Below are 27,554 nucleotides of genomic sequence, written 5' to 3'. Positions count from 1 at the left end.
TCTGTGCTCAGCAAGTATTCGATTTTCGTATCGACCTAAAAGCTAAAAGTAGAGTAAAAGTGATTCGAGCAAAATTACTTATAGCATCACCGACTGAACTTTAGTTCATTCATTCTGCAGACAACACTACTCTAGTAGGTAATTCGTTTTTCGATTGTGAGACGTGAGTGCGATCGATAGATCGTCGTGAGCAGTTGTGTGGTAGTTAGCGTTCGGTGGGCTTAGATATGGCTCTTTTCAGGATTACCACCACCAGATTAGCTGAGGTGCAGGTAAGTCATGTTATGTGAAATTTCGTTTCTGAATAGTATATCGCTATAGTAAGAAAGAATATAAAGAGTCAGTATGCACAGCCTTACCATAACCTACACTTCACATTTCGGGTTCATAGTTATGTAATGTGAATAAAAAACTATTCTGGGACTGAATGCACATATTGTGCACTATAAAAGCTTTCAAATTATGTTGTTTGTATTAGTAGAAAGAGCATTTATATTGGTAGCGGCCTGCTGTGGGTCCGGTGGCCGGCACACGTCCCGCCAACTCGGAGAGCGCTCGTTTGGCCCCCTTATTTTTCTGAAAACACTCTTAGTTTGTCTTGTGCTAAAGTAATCTTGCTGTACTACATCAGTGTCTATCACACATTCATTTATGAAAAGTAACTAAAATTTTTATTAAGGTAGGTATTTTATACTCACGTTTTGAAACAGAAAATTTCCATTAAAATGGTTATTAAGTTATTGGTGTCGACAACCATTGCGTAGATTTGGTTTTAAACCTGAAAAAAAATGTTTTTCTATGCAGGTAAACCTATTATTAAGTAGTTGTCTTGCCATTCTGCTTAAATAAGAGTAACATTTTTGAAAATCTTAGCTTATAATTTCTCATTCAAAATTTAAGGGGGTTAATATATTATCGTAGAAGAATAGAAGTTATTCATATTAAAGAAATATTGCAATTCTACATTTGTGCTTATAAAAGTAAGTGCACAATGTCATTAAATGTCAAATAGCAGAATTGCTCTTTAATTGGATGAATTGCTTCGATGAGGCCTTCTTAACCCCCCCAGGTAAGATTAGCTAAATTAAATAGGTACCTACCTATTTGTGAGAATCGATACCAGTGTTTTGTGTTTTGACACTTGGAACACATAACAAATGTGGCTCAAAATTATCATAGTATTTATCATCATTATCAACTTTTAGCAGTTCCCTGCTAGACATAGGTATCCTTAAAAGTAGATGATCGGCCAATTTAATTTTCTAACATAATTTATCTTTCTTTTAATACAATTTACAATAAACAAATAAGTAGGTATTGTGTATTTTCCATTTTTTGTATAATAAATATTGTATTTGAAAAAGCTTTAGGTTACCTAATCATAAACCAGTCATCAATCATTAAAAAATCATACCCACAATATAATTTATCAATCTTAGTTTGTCTTCAGATTGTAGGTATCCATTTAACACATTCCTTAACTAATACAAATATGTACTTGTATCTTTTTTATTTTATTGTTTCTACATAAAACCTGAATGAATCAGTAGACATACTTAAATGATCTCAAATTACTTTAAAGGTAGATTATGTAATGAAATGGAAAATTATGTATTAGATACTTTAAAGAAACTTTGAAGATAAAAATGCATATTTTTTCCGAAGTATCTGTTATGATTTTAACATATTAAAGTAAATGTATGGTACTAAGTTAAGGAGGATTTGCACGAACTGTGGTATTGTAGTCATAATGGCCTTGCGTGCCCTATCTGTGTCAGTGTCACGCACGGTGCGTCGGCGCATGCTGGCGTGATAACCGCTATGTCACTTGGAGCCCCGCAAACCTCAGTCACGCGGGCGGTTTACACTACACTCGAGACAATTAGAACTGTCCCGTGATTACAGCAGTACACTACAATGCTAAGAATTGATGTACTTATAACATAATATAATAATATTACAGAAAGTCCATCTGGGTATGTCCATTCTATGTATCATTAATTAAAACATTGATTCATTTATTAGTTGTTTTCCTCGTAACCCTATAGTTTGGGAATACCCTGGTTCAGAATTACTACTTGTTAATTAGGTTCCGCATTAAACTTCTAGTATTAACTAGGTACAGACAGATAGCTAACGACGTGTTTTTATCACCTTTCAATCGAAGAACGTGGCTCGCACATATCGGCTCTGTTATCAGCAGCACGTAACTGGTGTCGCGATGACATTCAGAGTGCGTGTCCTCTCTATGCCCTGCTCTAAAGATAACCAGGCGGGTCAACCACGCGCGGCTCGGGCACGCGCCCAACACCCCGCCAGCGCCACTCCATTACTACCGTATATATTTCCACTACTTATAGTCAATTGCTGCTGAAGATTTACCATTGCCATGAAAGAAATAATGTTCTAAAATGAAAGAATATATTTTTTAAGTAAGATGATCCGTGCTTCGGAAGGCACGTTAAGCCGTTGGTCCCGGTTACTGCTTACTGATGTAAGTAAGTAGTCGTTACATGAGGCATGTCAGGGGCCTTTGGCGGCTCATTAATAACCCTGACACCAAGGTTGATGAGGTCGGTAATTCACCTCACAACTCACACGATAGAAGAAGAAGACTTGACTTTGCGTGAGTCGAATGACGCACTTGAGCAGAAAAAACACCGGTACGGTTTCGGTGTCGAATATAATCCTTACATGTCCATTACTATTAAAATAGCCTAAATATCAATATATATTATACAAACTACCTGTGCTGATGTAACGTGTTACTTGATGTATCACCAATTACCATTTAAAGCAGTATTGTTTTATGTAGAAATTACCATGTAGGTATAACTTGTTACTGAAATAGGTAATTCACAGATTTCAGTAAATTTCGTAACTAGCTAAAAAGGGTCTTTTCTTTTTATTAGTAAGTGTATGGTAACATTGCCCGGTGTATAATTATGCACTTCTACCTCCCCTTTGGGTTATAACGTTAACGTAACGTGATTAAACTGCTCCATCTATAAGAGAAATACTGAAATGTCACATCTCCATTCACGTGATTTCAATGGCATACATAATATTATGTCGTTACATTGACGTCACATGATTGGTTATCATTATCGTACTTTATCTTATCGGGAAATTTCTAGAACATGTACCTACCTAAATCCGGTTAATAATAAAAAGCATCCCATTCATTGCACATCATGAAACCGGATAGATACTTTTCAAAAATTTTACGTTAAGAAACTTGGTAGGATGTCCATTAACGCTCAGCTAACTGATAGGTACCTATATGAATTAACGTCACAACCACAGCAAGCTATTGACCCACCGACTGTTTTCATTATCATTAGAATGATTCATTATAACGTGTGCCGTGTGTGGTCGCAATAAGGTATCAGCTGGTGGTCGTTAGGAAAAATGTTCTAGAATGTGTTTCGCTTTACAACAATGAGAACCTGACCATGGTATTGTGCTGGTGTAATGGCCTGCTGATGTCGCCGAACTCGAGTATGTTTTTAAGAATATCTACTTTTCACGTCATTAGTTAGCTCTGTATATGTTACGTAACCACCCTGAAGGTTATTCTTATTCCAACGTAATATTTTCGCCTTTCTGCGGCGTCGTATGACATCATCATCTGGTCGACGCGGATCAAGCACGAATTTAATATTATTTAGACTCGAAATCAACAACCCGTGTAGGCTTTTTTGCTATTCGTAGTATTTTTAAATAACAAAAAAGTTAAGTTTGTTAAAAGATACATTTCTTAGAAGTCGGCGCCTTGAGTAGTTATTTTAATATGTCTATTATAGCATTCTGGAAATATTTTTAGCATGCAATATATACGCTTCCGCGGCAGCAGCGCTGCTCGGTGGATCGATGAGCGCATCTATTTGTGGACTACATGTACCTAAGCACAATAACAAGATTGCGCATAGTACCTATTATAGCCTATTTATCTAGTATTTTCATTTCATGTTATCTTTTCAATGTATTCATGCATAAATTCTGTGTTGATGTGAGCAAGCATGATTTAATTAGTTCTTGAGACACAGTTAGTACTATGTAACTAATGAATTATATACCTAATTGCTATGGATTACATTTTCCTTTTCTATCATGGCATAAAGTTTGTAAAAGGAAAACTTTGACTATAATCTCGACTTGGAGGTCGTACACGTTTTTTAAATGACGGAGTACTCATTAATACCTGGCTGACGGCCACTACGTTTGAATTCATTCGCTTAGTTAAACTGTCTCGAATTTAACTGAAGAAGACCTACTCATTCAGAAAATAGATAAAGTACATTTTCAGATCTTGAATTAATGAAAAAATAATACCATGTTGTAGTCGCCCTTAGAATAGGCAGGTCTCTAAGCCAATAAATAGGTCAATCGCGTTAAAGTTGAGCCTACGACCGCTTGTACCAATTATATTGGAACTAATAACATCGTTCTAGTACACTCATAGAGAAAAGTTATATTAAATTTACTTTTTATCAACTTATATATATATATACATATATGTAATTGCAGTTCTTCCTACTAAAGCACGTTTTATAATAAAGAGGTTGACCTTGGACGTTCTGATTTATATTAACATATTACTTGCGTCCAGAGTTCAATGGCAACTTACATAATTCATAAACGCGATATTTGGCTATAATACTCATCAGAATTTTACGTAGAGGACTTAATGAAATAAGACGATTTTATTATGTATCTAGGTTTTTTTAATCCGCTGAAATGGATCGGGGAACATTAACTTAAAAATTAAGAAAAAAACAATCGGCGGAATCAGTGTTGGTTGTATCTGTAGAAAGTAAGTGTAAAATTGAGCATAAAATATATATCAATTCAAAGGGAATGCACTTTCATAAAGTGTGTCCAATTGATAAATATTCAGACAATGGATCCCTTTTTATGCTTATTGATTCGACGATCACAATTGAACCTTATCTTTTTATTTGCAATCATGCTGTTAAAGGGTAACTGCCGAGGAAATTATGAGACGTTACAAGTACCTTATTTTACATCAGTTAAATATGAATCATTTTTGTCTTGTTTTGGGTAAACACTTAGATCTGGGTTTACCAGATTAGTGTTTTTATATTTTAGCAAAGAGTGTTTTTATTTTATTCAGTTCTATATTTCAACTTACTTATTTAGTGGAGCCATTTGTGCTTATTATACAATTTTACGTAAGCTACTAACTAGGATTAAATGATGTTCTCTTATTTTCAGAAAATATGCCCGACAAGCACTATTGTGCTGAGAGGGCTCAGCGCCGAAAATACAAATTTAAAAGCTGTGCTGCAGGAGAAAATTCCTCAAGAGCAAGAGAAAATCAAAAATTTCCGTAAGAAATATGGCGGCACCAAAGTGGGAGAAGTCACCGTTGATATGGTAAGGAATGCATCTCTTACCTGTAATTACATCTTAGACATATCTGTATGTATAGCAGTGTATAACATGACATAAACAGTCAATATACGTCCCACTTCTGGGCACAGGCCTTGCCTTAATCAACCGGAGGGGGTCTGGAGAATACTCCACCACGCTGCTCCACTGCGGGTTGGTGAAGACATTGTACCTATAGCAATATGCTATATCGAGGTACATAGTTACGTATGGATATACGTAAAATTACGTTTATGTGAATAATCATACAATCCAGATAGAAGTTACCATGAACGAACATTTCAGCAGATACTCGGAAATGATATTACTTAGTTGAATTTTTAAACGACTGACGAGGAGAAAATGCCTACTGCAGTCTTAAGTCTACTGTAAAGTTGTATTGTCATCGCTGCGCCCGACGTTCGTCATGATATATGTTATTTTCGTAGCACTATACCTACTTAGCTACAGTCAAGTACTTACCAACTTTGAATATTCAATTCACGAATAAAATATAGGTAAATATACGGCCACTGTGCACTACTACGAAATAGCATTATCGTTGTTTTCACAAACAATTTGAAACAATATTGGTAGTTTTAGATTTCTACTTAGGATATACCTAATACATACTAATTTTACAATATCATATCTAATGTCTTGCAAGTGGCTGCAACTTGTCTACAGATAAATAATTTACGGGCATCGATTTATGTATGTACTTACGGTCGCAATCCGTACTTGCATTGACAGAGCTGTCAGAAGATAACTTGCAGTCTACCGCGCTTGAATAAGAAGGTGTGCGTCAAGCTAGCGGCCTCAAAAAAAAAATGGGCCCGAGAAAATAATTTGACCATACCAAAAACTAGTACTCTTATTGAAAAAAATAGTACCTGTTGTAAATAAATTAGTACCATCACGGTTCTGGATTTATAGCCATGTTTTATTGCACTTGCTAGCTTGACGGTGAGCGAAATTTGGCGAGAGTTAACGACAAGGTCTTTCGCTTTGATTTAAACGTCAAAAATTAGTACCGAAATAGTACTCACCCCCTGCAAAACACCGAAATTAGTACTTCAACGGTTCCAAAGTTATAAAGGCAGTTCTTTGATCCCGCTGGCTTGACGTTTTGAAAATATTTCGTGCCCATTTTTTTTTTGAGGCCGCTAGCTTGACGCACACATAAGAAGAAATATGTAGGTTACGAGTCCAATCCAGTATTTAACTAATCAATCAGGTTAGATAGTAGGTAGGTACTTATGTGATTTATCCTCTGCAAAATATCCGGGATGATAAGAAGCAAAGCACATTTTATTTTATTTTTAATTTTTACCGTCTACACGTGTAACGTAGTATTTATTACATTATTTAATGTATTTACTTAGTTTAAAAAACACGATACGTATTTTAGTAGTTTATACATCGATGTTTTTTGGGTTGTATGTAGGTACTGACCGACTGGTTGACCGTTTGAGTGTAACAATGTCAAGAGAACGCAGCTCAGTTCGTTGACCCCTTCTCGTTGCCTCCTTGCGGTTAATACCAAGTGGTGTGCAGTGCAGAACACGTCAACACACAACGTCTCCTTTTTGTAGTCTCTAATCTATCAAGTCACCACCCCGCAAGAGGCGGCTAAAATCTATTGTGTAATTGAAAGTAAATCCGTGCACGTATCCAAGATAGCTTATCTGTACTCGATAGAGTAATTTAGAACGAGATTCTAATGTTACAACTGTAGGGTTCCATCATAAGTTGGGATTTCCTAACCAACTCATGACATCTTTTGTAGATCTTGCGTAATTTGATTGTCCATTCCTGAGAAAATATTTACAAAATCCGAGTACTGGTACTTCAAAATCAAATAAGGTTTAAAAATGAGATCATCCAGTCTATAAACAGCCTATATACGGCCCACTGCGGGCAATGGCTTTCCCTCAATCAGGCGGTGGGTATGAAGCTTATCGCAATGTTGGTGGTATGCTGGTACAGCAATGATTTTGTTTCCATAGATGTACGGTGGTATGCGAGGCATTAAGGGTTTGGTATGGGAGACGTCTGTATTGGACGCCGATGAGGGCATCCGATTCCGCGGGATGTCCATCCCCGAGTGCCAGCAGAAGCTGCCCGCGGCCAAGTCCGGCGGCGAGCCCCTCCCCGAGGGTCTGTTCTGGCTACTCGTCACCGGAGACGTTCCCACAGACGCCCAGGTCAAAGCCATTTCCAAAGAATGGGCGAAAAGGTATGTACTTAAATAATAAAAACGTTTTTTATATTGTCGTTTTGTAAAAACAGTATTAGTAAAGTATTTTAAAATAATATTGTAATCGCATTTACAAAAACAGAACTAAAATCATCATCTTCCTAGCGTCATCCCGTTTTTCACAGGATGACCTGATGATTTGGCAGGTCCTGTTTTTTGAGCATTAGGCATACAAACTGCTTAATAAATGGTGTAAATGTGTTGTACGCATTCAGGGCAGAGTTACCGTCTCACGTAGTAGCGCTGTTGAACAACATGCCCAACAAGGTGCACCCAATGTCTCAATTCTCGGCCGCCGTCACCGCCCTCAACAGCGAATCTGTCTTCGCGCAAGCTTACTCCGACGGTGTACACAAATCCAAATACTGGGAGGTGAGTATTGCAAAACAATGAGTTTCAAAAATGACAATATTTTCTCTCTTGACTATACGTCGTAGTATGTATTTCCATCTTATCTCGTTTTCGCCCATTAGACATGCAAATAAGAGTAACTTGCTGTGTGCATGCAAACTGTTTATGAAAATGAAGTCAATTGGATTTTTATTTCCCAACAAGTATGCCTCGATGGGCGGGTGCCCTGATTGGGTGTAACGCGATATCTACAAATAATATTTATAATTTGTTAGTATCAAAGTCAGAGGGCAAGCTATTGGAAACTTAGTTTATAATGACAATGACCTCATTATAAAATATATTAAACGATTCATAAGTCACTCCAAGTATATAAGTCCATTGATAAGTTTAAAATTGGGTAAATATTATAAATCTTTGAAAACTAAAAAGAATGATCAGTATACAATACCTGCTGGCGTTAACAGTAAATTTATTTGTCCCGAATGCAACTACTTACGTGCATTTGGCCAGTGTACAAAATTCCTCTGCAACATTTTGCGTTTATCTGTTGAATACTGATTTCTACAATGAAAATATATTGCGCCACTTATCCTCGGTCGTAACGTAACACGTTACGAAGTGGTGGTAGAGTTTTTTTTTTGTAGAAAATAATCGGTAGTAGTAGATCAATAGAAATAGTTAAAGTAGAATCGAGGACTTTCAAGAAGTGTTCTCTTGTGTTACAGTAAAAATAAACGATTTTGGTTTTTTCCACTATGCTTGCAGTACGTTTACGAAGACACGATGAACCTGATCGCTAAACTGCCAGTGATTGCTGCGACGATCTACCGCAACACGTACCGTGATGGCAAGGGCATCGGCGCCATCGACGAGAACAAGGATTGGTCGGCCAACTACTGCACCATGCTCGGGTTCGACGACCCTGAGTTCACGGAGCTGATGCGTCTCTACCTTACCATTCACAGGTAATATAATACAACATTTTAGAATAGGCCGGTTTCACAATATTATCAAGCGAAAATTTGCAAAAAATACACCGTACGAATGAAAGGAAGATGACTGCGACATCTTTGGCTTTACCAAATTGATCTAGTGCAGGTGGTGTCTTTATTTTTTTTATTTTAAATACTCAGAGAACACTATTGGATACTTTGATTTCATGAAAGGTCGCTTGTTGTACCATCTTTAAAAACGTAAGATTTACATAACTGCTATGGACCAACTGTAATACAAGTAATAAATAAGTAGCGATCATTATACAAATATACAGTATCTGGCTAGCTTTCTATTATGGTTTCTACAATATATTAAATGTTTACTAGGGGAGAATACTCTGTGGCCTCGCACCGAGGTCAGTCAACAGTTGTTCGATTAAAAACGATTTTCCTTAAACCGTTCGCTTACATAGTTTAAAAATCCTCCAATCATTGGTATCTATGTCATTAGGATATTTCTCGAAGATTGTGGAACATTGACGACGATAGTTAGTTATGATTACAACACTGATAAAATAACTTTGTGGCGTAGCGAATGCAATTTCCGTAGTTGTGTCTGTGTATTTCCGAAAGTTATTACATAACAAAATATTTAACTTGCTTTATGCGATGGCTTTTTATACATTATGCATACGTAATAAATAAGTAGTATTATTTTAATAACCATTAAAAATAAAAAAGGCCGTCTTGCATTTTATCCGATTGTATTTTCTGACTGTAAGCAGAATCTGGAAGAAATAAAAGAGATTCTTATAATTTATTATGTTAATAACACAACGTATGTAAACAATCTAATAAAATGTTATGGTTTTATTAATTTTTGAGTAGTAATTATGTCCCCTTTCGTGTTGCCCAGAATATATTGATCATTTCAAGCATCGTTTGGGTTTTGTCTGACTGTATGTTGTAGGGCATGCTTTATTTTTTATTTACCATTCATATGCCATAGAATAAAGAATAATACTGCGTACAGAACTGTAACTGTCGGCCTGCACCAATTCGAGCTAGATTTACCTCATCCCCTCAGGGTCTCCTAAACGGCCGTATACCAATAAAAAGTAAGGGGGAGCGCTCGTGGACTATCTGTCTAGCTCACATTTACACGATAAGACAGCTCACGGTAAGAGTGAGATTATTGTATGGAGTGTGCGAGGTCTGCTTTAGTTTAAATGGCTATAAGCCGGTAAGGAGTAAGGGAGCGTGCGCGCGGACTGACTCACACTTACCCGGTAAGGCAGTATAAGGTATAAGATTATTAGGTATTCGGTTTTTGAATAGAGTGTCTGGGGTTTACTCCTGCCACGAAAAACTATTCTATACGTTACTCTTTTTTTTCTACCTTTTAAAGTGTTGTTTTCAATAATATGTTGAAACCATTACATAGAAAGATGTACGTACCCTCATCGTAACAAGGTTATGCACTCGTTTTGTGTTAACTATACTTAACTGTTAATTTATGCGGACTCTGTAATTTGCGTTTGCGAGTGAATACACGTTTTCTTCGCAATTCAGACTGTCGTTACCGACTGTCACGTCAGCCAAACACAAGTTGTATTTTAAAATTACATCCCTATGTAAAATAATTTGAAAGATATAAAATAAATAAATAGATTGTAAGTTCATACATTTTGATCTTACAGAGTTCGCAGTGTGTTCCTATTTTTGCTCGTGCTAATAAAATATTTCCATGTCATGATGTTTTAATAACCTATCTGTGAGACGCTTTGCGAAATTGTTACTATTAAGGCCTCTGCTCGCTACACCGTATCATACTAGAACCGTGTCAGGCAAGGACCGGCGCATGCTGGACGCTACTATTCCTACTGCAACGGAGCAACCCCGTTCTATCCCGGCATGTTCCGGTACATGCCGGGAAAGAATTCCCGGGAATTCTGGCCGGTCCACGCATGCCACGCTACGGTGCGGGTACCGGAATGGTCTAGTGAGCGTTGCGCCATAGAAATTCATACAAAAAATATTTTTTGCCTGTGCCGGGACCGATATGGTGTAGTAGGCACGGACCTTAACTAATGTCAGTCCTCTTCTGCCAGATTGCAACTTGATGTTTAAGGTGATGCATTTCAGTCAGCTAGGTAACGCTGCGTCAGCAGATGGCGTTACTTCTGCAGTTTTCGTATTTTTTTCCATTTATTCGTTTAGTGTTGAGTTCTGACCCAGTGAAATGTTAGGTGGCGAAATCTTACATACATTATCTTTAAGTTAAGCTACAATTTTAAAGTATTTACTGCAGATATCATATTAAAACATTGCATCAAAAGTTGGTGTCATTTCAATTTGTGTACAAAAACGAAGCTGTCACACACACATGCGAACTAGGTTAGCTATTAAAAGAGATGCATAATTTGAAGTCTACTTCTAACTTCTAAATGGCGCATTTGGTAAAGCAGTCGCCGCCATTCTTAAGTTTCACGGTTCAAACCCAAGTGCATGTTTTAATTGTTTTTACTTTTTGTATTTTTTTTACAATTGAATTTGGCGAACCCGTCTATTTGTTACGGAATTTTCAAAAAGTATCACTTTTACCAGTAATATTATAATTATACAATAATGTACTTTGCACTAAAGTACCTTCCGTAATTTCCGTATTTTTTATTTTGTAAAATTCTAACAGGCATTAATCGCATCAGTGAACATGCGGCTAACTAAAAAACTACTGAACCGATTTTCATACGGTTTTCACCAATGAGTAGAGTGATTCATGGGCGTGCTTTAGGGTATATAATTTATACAAGTATTTTTTTTTTGTATAAAATGGTTCAAAAATGATGATGAATGTCAAACATAATTATCGTTACAAATATAGCCGACTTGGAGCTTTCGGCGAAAACGCTGCCTGAGCCCATTGAGATATAACAAAACAATGTATGATTGCATTGTTCCTTTTTTGTAGGTCTACCGAAAAGTCCACAATATGTCATAATAATTATATTGTGTATAAAGAATTGTGTATATGTATTGTATGATTTTACAAATAACGATCACAGTACAGTAATAATAAGGTAGATTTTTCCTAAATTGCGTCGGTTCAAACTTTGACGCATCGCGTTTGAAAGATGTAATAGCGCTTCAGGACGTCCCGCAAGCACGGCGCTGATGTCGCAGTATCCGCATATAATTATTATGACTTGTCATTTAGTTCCAATAAAATCCGCGGGACTTCATACGTATGTCAGTGACAGCTGGTTATAGCATGCGGGACACTTAGCAGCTAATCGAATTCTATGTTGTTTTCGCGCCCAGTCCAGACGACTTGCAGCGCATTTCTGGACTTATATTTACGCGTGGTGTTTATTGTTAGGTTAGTTAGTTCAGGTTAGGACGTCTTTTTTTAACGAGGACGTTAAAAAAAGACGAGGCTGGGACGTATTGAAGTAGTATTTCCATATATACGCGGCCTGAAATGGGCTGTTTCGGGGACCTGAACTGGTTGCTGTCGAACTTATTATCACGTTTTCTTGATTAAAATTCATAAATAAGTCAAATAGAAAAAAGATTTTCGTTAGTTTTAGATCTGTCATGATGTCTGTGATGTTTGTTTATTATACATAAGAATTTCAAAATTTATCTTATTTTTTTTTCCCAAAGGGCAAGGCAAAGGGAACTATGCCCATACAGCCATGTCTTGTGTTTTTTTTTCTTGATGATGATTAATGAAATGATGAAACCTAAGCCCCCACACAGACTCCTACTCCGAACCCCAAACGAAGTAAGCGGCTTGTTGGCGCAAAGCGAAAATAGATAGGTACACTTTGTTTATTGAATATTCCGATTTAATAATACTATCGGGAATGTTTTCCGACTAACTTAATGTGATCATTAACCACAAAACACCACTTCGTATTGATTATTTAGATTATTCAATGAAGAAAGCAACCTTCCCATTCCCGGTCCCACCAAAAAGTCCGCGGCAAAGAGAATATAAATAAATCTGTATGTTGGATGGAAAAACAATTAATTATAAATGACTACTATTTAGGCCGGCAAATGCAACAACTTTTTTTTTGATTTGGTTTTCCCCGAAGGGTAAGGCAAAATGAACTATGCCCCCATACAGCCATTTCATTTTATGTATTGATTTTTTATTATAATATATGTCCTCTTTTAAAACACGGTACTTACCCATTATTTAAAAATGTTTAAATAATATGCGTTAAAACAAAAATATTTTTCCAATATTCCTTTTCTCAGATTGTAGTATTTTTAGTTTTTATTTATTCATACAAAATCTCTTTATAAATTGTCACTGACATTCTAATTACACTTGTCAAGTAGTCAAAGCCTTTAGAGAAAAAAAACTATCACGCACACAAACTAACATTGACACCACTACACGCTCAGCAAATACACTGTAATCTGCACCACTACAAATGTAGAATTGATCAAAATTGAGGGTCTGAAATATGGTACTTCTCGTATTCGGATCCAAAATTTTTGTTAGTTTGCGAAAATAATACACCAAAATATTACTATTTATCGGTTTTATAACAATATTCCTCTATCCGTTTTCCTGTAGCACTGCATCAACTTTTGTATGGAAAACGAATCACCTTAAGTTAACCTCTGTTCATTTCAAAGTCATTTCATTGTTTGTCACTAAGCGAATTATTTTCTAACACTCTTTGTTAAGTCCATTATTATTCAAATTAAATGTTGCATAATCTTTGGTAATTAAAAAATAAAACTTTTAAAATGCTTGTTAATAAATTATGGGTACAAATAATATGCGGTACATGAATCACGCTCCAATCCCTATCGGAGTGGGCAAAGCAGAACCACAAGATATTATGTCCTAAGATGGATATGATAAATCGAATGATGACAAGTGATCATTTTAAAAGGAGAAATTCGGACACATATTGATTGCTGTCCTACTAGTAACATGTATTGACAAATGTAGAGTTGTTTCTTGTTATAATCAGTTATTTTTTTATCACGATTGCTCAGGCAATACTTAGTAGCCCAGTCCTACTGGGCCTTAGGCAACTCCGCCACTGTAGGTTATCAGTCAATCGCCTATATTGATAGTCTATCACATAAGATAGGACATAATCCCTTAGTCCTTATTCAGCTTTACAACAAACTCAAATTGCTCGGAAAGATACAGAGCTGAACGTTTTCTAATTTTTTTCTTTCCGACCAGTGTAGTAGAGAAGATAATAAATGTGGGAATTCATATTGATTGCCCGAAATAATTATGATTCCGTACTTCGGAAAGCACTTTAAGCCGTCGGTCCAGTATGTGTCTACACTCAGCGGGATCCCCTGTCTGGGAGACATAAGAGTGATGCAGAGAATTAGATCTGGATTTGTTCTATTGAATTATGCTGAAAACAGAATATGTTCCGTTAAAAAAACGGAAATACAAAGTTTTCTAACCGACCTCCAGCCAGCGGGATATTTACCAAAGTTAAGTCTGATGAAGTATAAATTGGTATTAACTTTTAGATCTGTATTTATTCTGTTCAACAAAACAAAAAAAATACTTCTGACATCCTTACTTCAGCTACAATCGAGCTGCAATGAAACCTCCAGTCAGCGGACTTTTTCTCTCAATGACATTCTTTTGTAACTTATACACTAAAATAATAAAAATTAACCCATTTACGACTATAATTTCACTTAAATTACCTATTCGTACATCTAGTGCTTAAATTAAAAAGTATAGAATTTGAAAGATATTATGTGGGTAGAATATAAAAAAAAACTATGTATCAGGTACAAATTGAAGCCGTGAGAGAAAAAGTCCGCTGACTGGAGGTTTCATTGCAGCTTGATTGTAGCTGAAGTAAGGATGTCAGAAGTATTTTTTTTTTTTGTTTTGTTGAATAGAATAAATACGGATCTAAAAGTTAATACCAATTTATACTTCATCAGACTTAACTTTGATAAATATCCCGCTGGCTGGAGGTCGGTCAGAAAACTTTGTATTTCCGTTTTTTTAACGGAACAAATTCTGTTTTCAGCATAATTCAATAGAACAAATCCAGATCTAATTCTCTGCATCACTCTTATGTCTCCCAGACAGGGGATCCCGCTGAGTGTAGAAACATCGGTCCAGTTACTATGTAGTCGTTACATAATTATGTATGTATGGCTTATGGCGACTTAATAATAGGGTTGACAGCAAAGATAGTGAGGTCGGTCATCGAATTTACAACTCACAGGGAAGAAGAAGACTGTGAAGGGTGACCATGAATGTAAAGAGACCTAAACTTTTTCATAGATTTGAAATAAAAGATGTTAATATTTTAGGAAATAGTAGGATTGTGATACATAGATATGAATTTAGGTCTGCAACGTCAAGTGCGACTGGAGATTGGGTTCTGAAGACTTGTGGCTTACTCATATACGGTGTGAGTTATGTATGTATGAATTTAAGGTGCGTTCTTCTTGTCCTCTCGTGTGGATTGTTATCTCAATGATCAACGGCATCAGTCCTGGTGTCAGGGTCGTCAGGGATACTATTTACCCGCCAAAACCTCTGATAAGGCTCATGGTGTTAATTTAATAATTTTGTTATTTTTAGTTGTTGTCTTGCTTGCGTATTTATTTTCAATGTAGTCTGGCAGGGTGTTTGACAATAAAGTATGTCTGTGCTTGTGCAGTGACCACGAGGGCGGCAACGTGTCTGCACACACTACTCACCTGGTCGGCTCAGCACTTAGCGACCCCTACCTCTCTTTCGCCGCCGGACTCAACGGCCTCGCCGGACCCCTTCACGGACTCGCAAACCAAGAAGTAAGTGTTACCTAAAATATACACATTGTTTCATAGAAGATGTATGAATGTTATTTCTATCACAAGTTAACGATTAAAGTTAACTTGCGTTAAACCTGGTAAAAATGTAACGCTTTTTTAAAACTTTTATAATTAACGAACGTTATTAACGCAACTAGACCTCGTTGTTGGAAAGATAGAGGTGTGATGTGAAATAACTGCGTTGAAAAATGAAACAAATTGTAAGTTACATTTTTATGACAAATTCTGTCCATAATCATCTTCTTATAAGTGTCACAAATATGTGATTATCATATAATGATTTAACTAGTTATATCATTATGACCACATTTAATTCGTAAACATAATAGCCGGATACAGATAAGGTTGCTCTAGTAAAGTACGTTCTGTAATCAAACACTAGTAATAGTCATCAACAACCTTGATGTTTTAACATGGTGCCTCGATTGTTGGTCAGTTGGTTGTATCTATATTACAAGGCGTTAGTGACATCGTAATAAATACCGAGGGGGATGATTCAGACCATGATTCTGAGTTAATATCAATTGGAATTTTCCTTCGCTAAAATCATGAAAATTTTAGTTTTTTAAAATAATTTTCCGTTCCATACTTTTGCGACGGAAAATTCCACTTGATTCAACTCAGAATCACGGCCTGAATCATCCCTCGAAAGTTTTCGTTACGATGTCACGAGCACCCTGTATATCGTAAAGTCAATCAGGTATTCTGAATCTGGTGAGTTCATTATACACCTTTGTTGTTATAGGTACTTTGTAATGGTTTAGTAACATTGGCCCTGATTCCTGCAGACACCTCCTAAGTTTATTTTAAGCTATACCCGTAATTTTCTTATCCGCCGAAAAGGAAAGAGACCGATGATTGTCAACAAGTTAATTTTAAAACGATTGAATAACCCGGCCGAATAAAATAGGCATCTCGCTGGTATGCAATCCGTTTGACGTGCTGTCTACTTAACTCGGTCGGGTTATTGGCCGATGTAAAATTTTTAGACGGTTGTTTTAGATTTCTGCTTAAAATTGTCGTGTGTTCCATAAATTTTATGCCTGTCGATTACCCGTCCCTTTCTTTTTCAGCGGATAAGAAAATGACAGGTATAACTTAAAATAAAATTAGATGGCGTCTGCAGGAATTAGCACCAATAACGCAATTACGTTTTCACCAAACTGTATTATTAAACTTTGTACAGATATGTAATAGTTGATTTATTTCTCGTCCAGGTCTTGATCTGGTTGCAAAAGCTCCGCAAGCAAGTTGGTGACGATTTCACTGAGGAGCAGCTGAAGGAGTTCATCTGGAAGACCCTTAAATCTGGACAAGTGGTGCCCGGTTACGGACACGCTGTGCTCAGGAAAACTGACCCGAGGTATGTATATTACTCCTGACGGAAAGAAAGTAGGACCGAGCATATAGATAGACCCGTACGGCGGTTTTAGAGAATACAACAAAAATGCATGTACCTCTATATTCGATGTTTGCATAATCATGTACACGTACTTATCGCAAGTGTTACATCATACATCATCAGCCGTATGACGCCCACTGCTGGGCATAGGCCTCCCCCAAGGATCTCCACGACGATCGGTCCTGCGCTGCCCGCATCCAGCGGCTTCCCGCGACCTTCACCAGATCGTCGGTCCACCTTGTAGCGGGCCTACCCACTGAGCGTCGTCCGACACGTGGTCGCCACTCCAGAACCTTTCCGCCCCATCGGCCATCGGTTCTCCTCGCTATGTCTCCTGCCCACTGCCACTTCAGCTTTGCAATTCTTCGAGCTATGTCGGTGACTTTAGTTCTCCTGCGGATCTCCTCATTTCTGATTCGATCGAGCAGGGAAATACCGAGCAACGCTTTTGAAATTTATCGCAAGTGTACTCGTTTTCATATGAATACTTGTTTTAGATACACATGCCAGCGCGAATTCGCCTTGAAGCACTTACCCAACGACCCGCTGTTCAAACTAGTCGCGGCAGTGTACAAGGTGGTGCCTCCGATCCTTACCGAGCTCGGCAAGGTCAAGAACCCCTGGCCCAATGTGGACTCTCACTCCGGTGTGCTCTTACAGGTAAAGTTTCAATCTCCATTCTCTACGTTTGTCAAAATAATATAGTTTATATTAGAACCGCGTGTGTTTGCGTGTTATTTGTTGTCAGATTATGATACAATTGTGTTTGTATTGCAGTATTATGGTCTGAAGGAGATGAACTACTACACGGTGATGTTCGGCGTGTCCCGAGCACTGGGCGTGCTGGCTCAGCTGATCTGGTCACGCGCGCTCGGCCTGCCCATCGAGCGGCCCAAGTCATTCAGTAGTGAGATGCTCATCAAGATGTACAGCAAGTAACGCCGTACATTACCTACTGTCACACGCGCGGCCCCACCACAGATTGTCACATACGGAACATCGTAGTATTTTTTTTTTTGAAATTGTATACAAATCAAATGTCTTTTCATCTATTTATTTTTCAATCATAGAAAGGCTTAAAGAATGCATTTGCCAATTGAGTTATTTAATAATTATATTGTTCATTATATTTATTTTTATGAAACATGTAATTATGTACTTATGTGTATTTTGTTTTGATATTATTATTGCAATTTTCTCTACATATTTGTAGAGTTTTGTTATATAGTATTTTAAAGGAATACTTTTCGATGGACAATTGATTTACGTGGTGGTGCAACACAACACCAATCATCATTTAGATTCATAATAACAGTAAAAAATATAAAATGTTGGGTTTTACTTAGTAGGTCAATGTAAGGATATCCACAAAATACAGTATGCTGTGCATACTGTTCTAAGAGTGTTTACATGATCATCTAAACATTTGCATAGAAATATTTTTCGAGCTCACTCAGTATTTTGGTTGATTGTACTTAGTGCTGCAATAGTAATCAAATTGTGGTCATATTTAGTCTCAATTGTAGTAATGTAGAAGTGAGTGGTCTCGTAGGTACTTAGAGAAGTGTGATCAGATTTTTGAAACAATATTTTCATACTTCGCTATACTTTCCTCAGCAGCATGTTATCTTCTGTAATTTATTATTCTTCTATATTGAAGGGCTTTTAGCTGTATGTACTATAATTTATTTCGAGTTACCAAAGTATTTACATAATTTATAATTAATCGAGAACTGATGTGGATTATTCGAAAAAGATACTGCAGGGATATATAGCTAGTTCTAAATAGGGGCAGTAATCGAAACCCTTCGAAGACGTTGGTAGCAGCTCGGCTAGCACCTTGGCAAAATAGTTATTATTAGCGAAATGTTCATCAATATTTATTCTAAATCACCTAGCTGTCGACGGTATGCATGTACTTGCTGAACAGTATGAACGTTATCAGCAGTAGAGACGGTGCGACCACGCGTTGCTCCGTCACGACGCGAATCAATAATTTGACAATACTAAAAATAAAGTGGTATGGTAGTATTTTGTGTTTTATTATACGCTTCCTCATCAACGCCAGTCACACAATTTTGCATGAGTAGTAGTCTCGGCTGTAACACTGTTTACCACGACGGGCACGTAACTGTATCAAGGACGTGCGTGTCACATCAAACAGCGACTGGGACTTCGGAACGAATTTAGTTTATACCAAATGCTAAGCAGACGGAAATAAAACTTTAAAACTAGTAGTAATTGAATCATGATTATTTTTATACTATCATATGTATATTTAATTTTAATAAGTTACTACAAGGACAGTATTATATGTGTAGTTTATATATAAATAGCAACATGTCAACTAGCAACATGCTTCGACTAGCATCTCACGTCACGTATAGAACCTGCCAGACATTTCTTTAAATGATTTTCCTTATTTCGGAATTTGAATAACTTTTAACATAAGCTCACAACTAAATTCCCAATTGGCCTAGTCGGGGGTACATCTATCGCAAGATGAGCTTTGTACCCATCACGGAATAGAACAAAGAAGGTACTCACGCTTCACCGAGCTTTCTGCTAAATTAACGTGGTAGGTAATGCATAGCTCTATAATGGTCGCACCAAAAATTGCATAGGTAATCTGATAAGGCGGTTTTTAACGCCTTTGAAAAGTTCATCAAGTTCTGTCCCCAGGGTTTCTATAGTAGACATTAATGAACTTCAATAAAATCGTAAAAGTACCTACAACGAAAATAATAGCTAATACTTCTAAAAGATAAAAATAAAAACAGCAATTTTATAGGTAAAGACCTAATAACAGAATTACAAAAATCTTATCAAGCCTAAGAATAAAATATCGGAATGTATTTTTTGAACTTGATATTATAACTTAGACTTACGTATTAATCTTAATTCTTGCTGGTATCAATGTCAATCATGTTTGGTTTTTTCGGAAGGGTTAATTTTAAGTGATGGCTCTTTTTTGGGACAGGTTAGTGGGGATTCGATACTAATTTTCTTTACAATCTTCGGTTTGCTTGAGGATTCTAGCGTTTGTTTAGAATTTTCATGCACTTCCAGTTTTGATTTGGATGCAGATTGCTGCTTGGTAGGCGATTCCAATTTAATTTTACTCGACATTTGCTGGGAGGATGACGCTTTCAGATTGTCTTCGCTATGTAGCTGGGCTTTTGACAAATTCACTGATGGAGCTATTAGTGTGAGCTCGGACGATACCATCGCTGGTTCAATAGTAAATGTTTCTCTAGTTACGTTTATTTTATCTTTGATAAGACTTTTGCTACTTTTTTGTTGTGATAACGCGTCTTGGTTAAGTGATCGCAGTGAAGTCGTGCGGTAAGTTGGAGAGGATTCGTCTTCGGCTACCGATACCCGCACATCCTTAGCTTTCAGAAAGTGAGTAGACATACGCCACTCATCAACCAGCAGTAAGTGTTTGCTCAGGTCCCAGCCTGAAATAATGATTAATAATTAGAGACTGGTTTTAAATATCAATTTCCAAAATTGGAGTAAACCAAGTTTTATTACCAAGCTTTTAAAACACTGTAGGAAAACTATTATTTTCATTATTTGTTTAACTTTTGTTTTCTATTAAAGCTATTTTGTTACCCGTTTGTCTGAGTCCAAGTCTGATTTGTGGCCATTCTTTTTGGACTATTTTGTCAACAAATTCCAATAGATCATATGACGGTTCGTAGAGGAAGCCGCTATTTCCCACTTTGTCTGTTGCTTCACGACTCCAGTGAGCAGCCTGTATTGTATGGCATACTTGGGCGAAAGGACGAGGGTTCTCTTGGTTTGCATACACAGCCTATAAATAAAAATATTAACAACATTTTGTCGCTTAAGAAATAACACAGCATAAAAACGGAATTTGCCATACATACCAAAGGTTCATCATTTATAGCACATATTATTATAGACAGCAACACTGCGTGAAAATAAGCACATAATGTGCTATCCACGGTAGATTCTTCGCCTAGCAAAACGTACATTTCTCTTCTAGCAATGTCACCATACAACATGTACTCTTTATCGGCATATACATTTTTAATAGAATTCCAATATGCATGTTTCGGTTTAAACCACATTAATCTTTTTATTGAACATCCAAGTTCAATGTGGAATCCACATTGTTTTAAATCTGTAATGAAATCGAATATCACCATAAATCGCAGTGCTTTCACGAATGCACGAAAGTTAATATAAATGAAAATTAATTTTAAGTAGGTACCTAAAAAATTTTTCCCCATTTGGTAGAAAATGATTGGTTCATTTTGGTTAATTTCGCAAGGGTTTGAGATAACTTCGTGCTTGAGATAAGTATCGATGACTTGAATAAATCTTGGTTCGTTAAGTGTTCTCAAACAAACTGCCCTTACCGCACAGTAGTTAAAAACTATGTGCAGCACTATCATCAGGAAAAACAGCGTAATAGAACTCCTGAAAAAATAAAGTATATTGCCAATACATACATAACGCGACCAGGCGCGCAAAGACATAAAACATCAAAAAATATGCTTTAAGTAATGATAATATGTACATTGTAACTTTATAATGTACTTATAATAAATAATAAAACAGAGGTGACTTATTCACGTGGCCACGTTGACACAAATAACAACACATATTTATATATTATGTACAACACGTTCTAATTGAGATATAATTTTAGGGATATAAACATCTAAGATGGGAGGATCACTTCTTGTTTTAAACAGACTTCACCAGCGCGTTCCAGGACTCGTTTAGTATATCTATTTGGCACCTATCGTTATTTGCCTGCTTAGGATATACCTACTGCTCCAATCCTAAAAGGCGGGAATTGTATTAAGGTTGAATTCGTTTTGTCCAAACACAACAGGTAACTAAATTATAGTTAGGTTATGTGTGATCTATGAATATACGTCAGGTTATGAGTGCTGGAAAGCATTGGTGAAGTCGATCCCGCTAAATTGATGTTTATTTTCTAACAAGACAAGAGTACCCTGCTGCAGTCTATTTTCATGGAAAAGGTGTTCTGTACTAGCTTTATGTCCGCATGGACTTCGCATATCGCCAGCCGCACGTTGTTTTTCGCCAATTAGGAGATGATTTTTCGGGACAAAAACTAACACATGTTCTTCCTCAGGTATCAAACTAATATCTCCATACCGAGTTTCATCTAGATCGGTTCAGCGGTTTAAGCGTGAAAAGCTAACAGACAAACACAATTACTTTCGCATTTATAGTATTAGTGTGGGTAAAGAATGTCATCAATATGAGTAACCATTCCTAGACATGCAAAGGTATTTTACCCGCAGATAGTAATTAACAGTAAGGCAGTGAAGGACGCAACGAGGTTGACTGCAGTTTCCTGGGCAGAATCCTTGGCATTCACATCGGCCATATTTCCGCGTAGCGCATGATGCTGTGTTAGCGCCACTCTTGTGGCCCCACCTTTAATTTATGACAAAGACAAAAATCTGTTAATCTACATAATGGGCCCATGATGGGAATATATTTTTTAAATACACATTTTCTACCTGCTACTCCAACAATGGCCTTCATAGTTGTACTGATACACAAAATCAATGTGGTGTGTGGTTTGAACACAGGCAGCGCTACCTCAAGGCACATTGCAGCATCATTTAATACATCTGCATACAAACGCCACTTTTTGCTATAGGCATCCAGATTTGTGCTACAAGGAAATAGAGAAAGTAAGCACACATGTACATTATTAAATTTAATAAAACCAAGAAATGTTAATAAAGTTAAGCAAAAAAAGACGACCTCCGTGGCTCACGATCCGGAGGTCCCGGGTTCGAATCCCGGTGACAAAAAAAAATAACTTTGTGATCCCTAGTTTGGTTAGGACATTATAGGCTGATTGTCAAAAAAGTAAGATGATCCGGAAGGCACGTTAAGCCGTTGGTCCCGGTTACTACTTACTGATGTAAGTAAGTAGTTGTTACATGCGCCATGTCAGGGGCCTTTGGCGGCTCAATAAAAACCCTGACACCAGGGTTGATGAGGTTGGTACTCCACCTCACAAGCCACACGATAGAAGATTATATTACCTACTTACAGATTATTCCTTATTCTATGCTTTAATAATATAATATATTTTTATATTATTAACTCCTGACACCAGGGTTAATGAGGTTGGTTGGTTGGTTTTATGCAGGCACGTAGTACCCACCCGTGAGTGTATGCAAAGAGTATTCTTCCAATATGGCCACATCCATCCTTGAGAACCCATGTTATGGTAGCAGCTAATGGTGACGCCTGTGTACTTCCCACTCCTACACCTCGCAATACTTCTTGAGTTGCTAATGTGCCTGTTGAAATTCTTTACATAATATTGTTGTAAACATATTAATAATGTTTTATTTAATCTACGGATTTTAGTAATTTTGCGGCTCCTCTTGGATTCCTGAAAAAAGGGTCAACCTACTTGATTCCAAGCTACATCCCAAGTAGTTATTTAAATGCAATAATTGGAAGCATTTGCATGTAGCATTTTCAGTATTTTTCCTAAGGGTATGTTTTTAATGAGACTTTGAACACCCTGGGTGGTCAGCCTCATAGGTGCTTTCATAAGGGTAAAAAGCTTCTTCACTAGCAAAGCAAATACATTTCCACAAGTTAATGTAAGTAGTTTTTGTTACTTTGTGAGACACAACATATAACACAAGCTAAACGCAATGTAAATTTATTACAGAAGAGACAAGATTTTTAGTCATAGATTTGCTTGCAATGCTAAAAGACATAAACATTATTAGCATGTGATAAGAATTTATGATCACATGAACAAAATATGATATCAGTGGCTTTTTCTTTATTACTTGCGGAAATCCTCAAGCACACCGCGCCATCGCTGGGTGTAACGAGGGTATGCCGCTCTTAGTAGCTAAAACCCTAAGGTTCCATCCTGTCCATGGTGTTGCTGGCACCAGGGTATCACCGAAACACGCTTTCATGCGGCGGCTGGCCTGTTAAGCCCCATCTTTCTCAGTGTGAATGGCTTGCAAGAACCACACATGGGGCTAAAAGTCTGGCCAAATAGAAGTGCTATGACAGACAGACTCCCCCATTTTCGCTGCCTGAGGGTCCTGTGGGCATGTTATCACTAGTAATGTCCTCTTAGGTTTACTCCTCCATAGGTTTACCCCTCCAAGATGAGTCTTTTGTGCCTCCTCCTCCAATCAAGAGCATGCAGAATGTTTGGGCAGAAGATGGCTGACATATGCTCGCCGTCTCTGGCTGGGCCTTCGGATATGTGACAATTAACTCACCTCTTTCCACATCCCCCTTTAACTTCACAAAACAGTCCCACAAAAAGCTTTCCACACTCTCTCACTGTCCACCATGGCCTGGACCATGGTTGGCAGAGAGAGATGCCCCAACCTGATCCTACCTGGGAACCCGCAACCAACCACAGCCATAAGACAAATACATAGTATATATATATATATATATACTATGTATTTGTCTTATGGCTGTGGTATATATATATATATCGGTTGTTGGTTGTGGTTGGTATATATATATATATATAAGTAACTAGGTTCTTTCTCAGCTAGATGTTTCTAATAAGAAATTGTTTTGAGTATTTATAACCACCTACTGCAACAGCCTAACAACAGCCTCCGTGGTCTAGTGGTTAGAGCGTTAGGCTCACGATCTGGAGGTCCGGGTTCGAGTCCCGATGGGGACATTGTCGAAATCACTTTGTGAGACTGTCCTTTGTTTGGTAAGGACTTTTCAGGCTTGAATCACCTGATTGTCCGAAAAAGTAAGATGATTCCGTGCTTCGGAAGCCACGTTAAGCCGTTGGTCCCGGCTATTAGCCGTAAAAAACACCTCCACCAACCCGCAGTGGAGCAGCGTGGTGGAGTATACTCCATACCCCCTCCGGTTGATTGAGGGGAGGCCTGTGCCCAGCAGTGGGACGTATATAGGCAGTTTATGATATTATGATATTTATAACCAACAATGTACTAGAATGAGCAATATAAAAAATATACCTAAAACCTAAATATTTTATATGGTAGACATTTGATAAATTATTGACAAGCTTAATATTAACAAAGAATCAGATGTGTTAATAAAACTTGTCCAGAATTCACCATGAAGTCTTAAACATAAAAATAATTATGCAATTTTAACTGAAAACATACCTGTAATAGTACTGCTGAAAGCCTGTGCTGTGTCCCACATTTGATAAGCAATGTAGTCTTTGCTTACACTGTCAGGGTAACCATGGGGCAAAAAGATTTGCGAGAACCAATTTTGAAGACCATTTGGTTTCCCCTCTTCTAAAACTACTAAATTAATTTGTTCTGAAATAATACAAAATTACAAATTATAGAGAAAAAATTAAAAAAAATGTTATTTGATAATGTTTATATAAAGGTTACCTGGAGGCTTCACATAGAACCTTTCCATTGGACTTGAACCATATTTTTCTTTGAATAAAATTTCGCCTTCGTGGTATATAAACATATTATTATTGTATCTTAACAGGTTTTGAGCATTTAATTAAATCGGCAGTATTAGTTAACATATATTTACTTGCTCTTCTTAGCGTTTTATCACTGCAACAGATTTAAAATATAAAGACTAATTTCTCCAACTTTACAACGTATTCTTGAACTCCACAAGAGCTCCGTTCAATTCAATACACAAGCAAAGTTCACAGGGTGCATGCTTCAAAGGGAACATAAATCTGCAATTTTGCATCTGTCTGTTTATTTTTCATGGAATACAAGAATACGATACGTCGACACGACACGACACTTTTCCGTGGTCATCCGTCAGTCACTTGTCACCACGGCCTAGGGAGATATTACATCTATCAATCATTCGTCAATTATGATTTAGACTGAGCTGTGGTCGTTACTCGTAGCGTCGTATTTTGATTGACAGAATGCCCCGTGGTAAAACCACGGTATTCTGGCAATCAACATACGATAACAATGCAGTGCAGTGAAGGTCAGTGTTGCCAACTTTATTTTCACCAGCCCACCAAATGCGGCCGTGCAAACCACCAGAAACCACTAAAACTGAGCGGTCTCTCGAACCACCAGAATTTCACTAGATAAAATACATACATACATACATAAACTCACGCCTACTTCCCACCGGGGTAAGCAGAGACTATAGAATCACTAGACAACCCAAAGCCGAATCAGTGCAATCAGATCGTGGGATGTTTTTCCCCCTCTTTAGCGCCGCGTCGTAGGTAAAGACGTGCTAGAGACAGGGTAAATTATTCAATTATTATTAATAATGATTCCTTAATAATATACCATATAATTTGCACTTAGCAACTGGATCACCAGTGCTTTCGACTATTTGCAACCAATCCCTTAAAACTGGGTCACGTAACCAACAATCACGAAACTTTTGGGTGTACTGTGGCTTAGGCATCTTGATCTTACTCAATCTGAAACTTATTGTATGTATTATGTACTAATAAATAAACTATATTGGTTCTTTCGCTCAAGTAACTCATAAACCATATTCGGTTGTGTTAGTGGTTAAATTCGTCACTTACCGCTAACTAGAAGGACTCTAATCCACTAAAAAATCCACTAGCCACTAAAACTAATATTTTTTCGCCGAACCACATGTCTAAACCACCAGATCTAGTGGAAAATCCACTAAGTTGGCAACACTGGTGAAGGTCGAATTTTGTTTCAATAAAAAGTCATGATTGACGAATGATTGGTAGATAGATGTAGATATCGCTCTAAAGCAAAAGCGCTTCGTTGCATGTTAATCGACTGTATATCGATTATTTTCTAATCCCCTAAATATCGATGCTATCTATCAACCCAGATTATGCAATAATAGGTAGTATCTTAACCAATACGTCGATATAATTCATTATTGCAATGCCTAAGCTATCCTATTACGTTCAGACGATGGCAAAGAGAAAGGAGGCACTTCCCAGGCTGTTTCCCAAAAACAATAATAGATAGCGTTGACCATACAGTTGACCATACAGATTTACATACATACATACATAAACAGCCTATATACGTCCCACTGCTGGGCACAGGCCTCCTCTCAATCAACCGGAGAGGGTATGGAGCATACTCCACCACGCTGCTCCACTGCGGGTTGGTGGAGGTGTTTTTACGGCTAATAGCCGGGACCAACGGCTTAACGTGCCCTCCGAAGCACGGAATCAACTTACTTTTTCGGACAATCGGTGATTCAAGCCTGAAAAGTCCTTACCAAACAAAGGACAGTCTCACAAAGTGATTTCGACAATGTCCCCATCGGGAATCGAACCCGGACCTCCAGATCGTGAGCCTAACGCTCTTACCACTAGACCACGGAGGCTGCATACAGATTTAACGTAAAA

General features: G+C 37.4%; 2 protein-coding genes across 3 annotated transcripts; one reads left to right on the top strand and one right to left on the bottom strand.

Annotated features, from left to right (window-relative positions):
* Positions 1–125: 125 nt before the first annotated feature.
* LOC126379803 (probable citrate synthase 2, mitochondrial) lies at positions 126–19,216 on the top strand. Its single transcript, XM_050028701.1, has 9 exons — positions 126–272; positions 5,239–5,400; positions 7,404–7,633; positions 7,870–8,026; positions 8,774–8,973; positions 15,630–15,762; positions 17,001–17,146; positions 17,683–17,845; positions 17,963–19,216. Exons 1-9 carry the CDS (start codon positions 228–230, stop codon positions 18,122–18,124), a joined length of 1,398 nt encoding a protein of 465 aa, XP_049884658.1. The 5' UTR covers positions 126–227; the 3' UTR covers positions 18,125–19,216.
* Positions 18,639–25,978, bottom strand: LOC126379799 (RUS family member 1). 2 transcript variants are annotated; one of them, XM_050028693.1, is made up of 10 exons: positions 25,961–25,978; positions 25,600–25,776; positions 25,360–25,521; positions 23,379–23,517; positions 22,720–22,877; positions 22,492–22,633; positions 21,429–21,637; positions 21,082–21,338; positions 20,804–21,005; positions 18,639–20,646 (listed from the first exon to the last, which is right to left on the bottom strand). In XM_050028693.1, the coding sequence occupies exons 2-10, from the start codon at positions 25,682–25,684 to the stop codon at positions 20,105–20,107; spliced, it is 1,896 nt and encodes a 631-aa protein (XP_049884650.1). In that variant the 5' UTR covers positions 25,685–25,776; positions 25,961–25,978; the 3' UTR covers positions 18,639–20,104. The 2 variants fall into 2 exon arrangements, with proteins under 2 accessions (XP_049884650.1, XP_049884651.1); XM_050028694.1 differs by having other exon boundaries at positions 25,948–25,964.
* Between the last annotated feature and the right edge of the window lie 1,576 nt (positions 25,979–27,554).

Source organism: Pectinophora gossypiella, chromosome Z, assembly GCF_024362695.1.
Source record: "Pectinophora gossypiella chromosome Z, ilPecGoss1.1, whole genome shotgun sequence".
Lineage (NCBI taxonomy): Eukaryota > Metazoa > Arthropoda > Insecta > Lepidoptera > Gelechiidae > Pectinophora > Pectinophora gossypiella.
The sequence above is the reverse complement of the archived record's forward strand: the minus strand, read 5'-3'. Positions and strand labels throughout refer to the sequence as shown.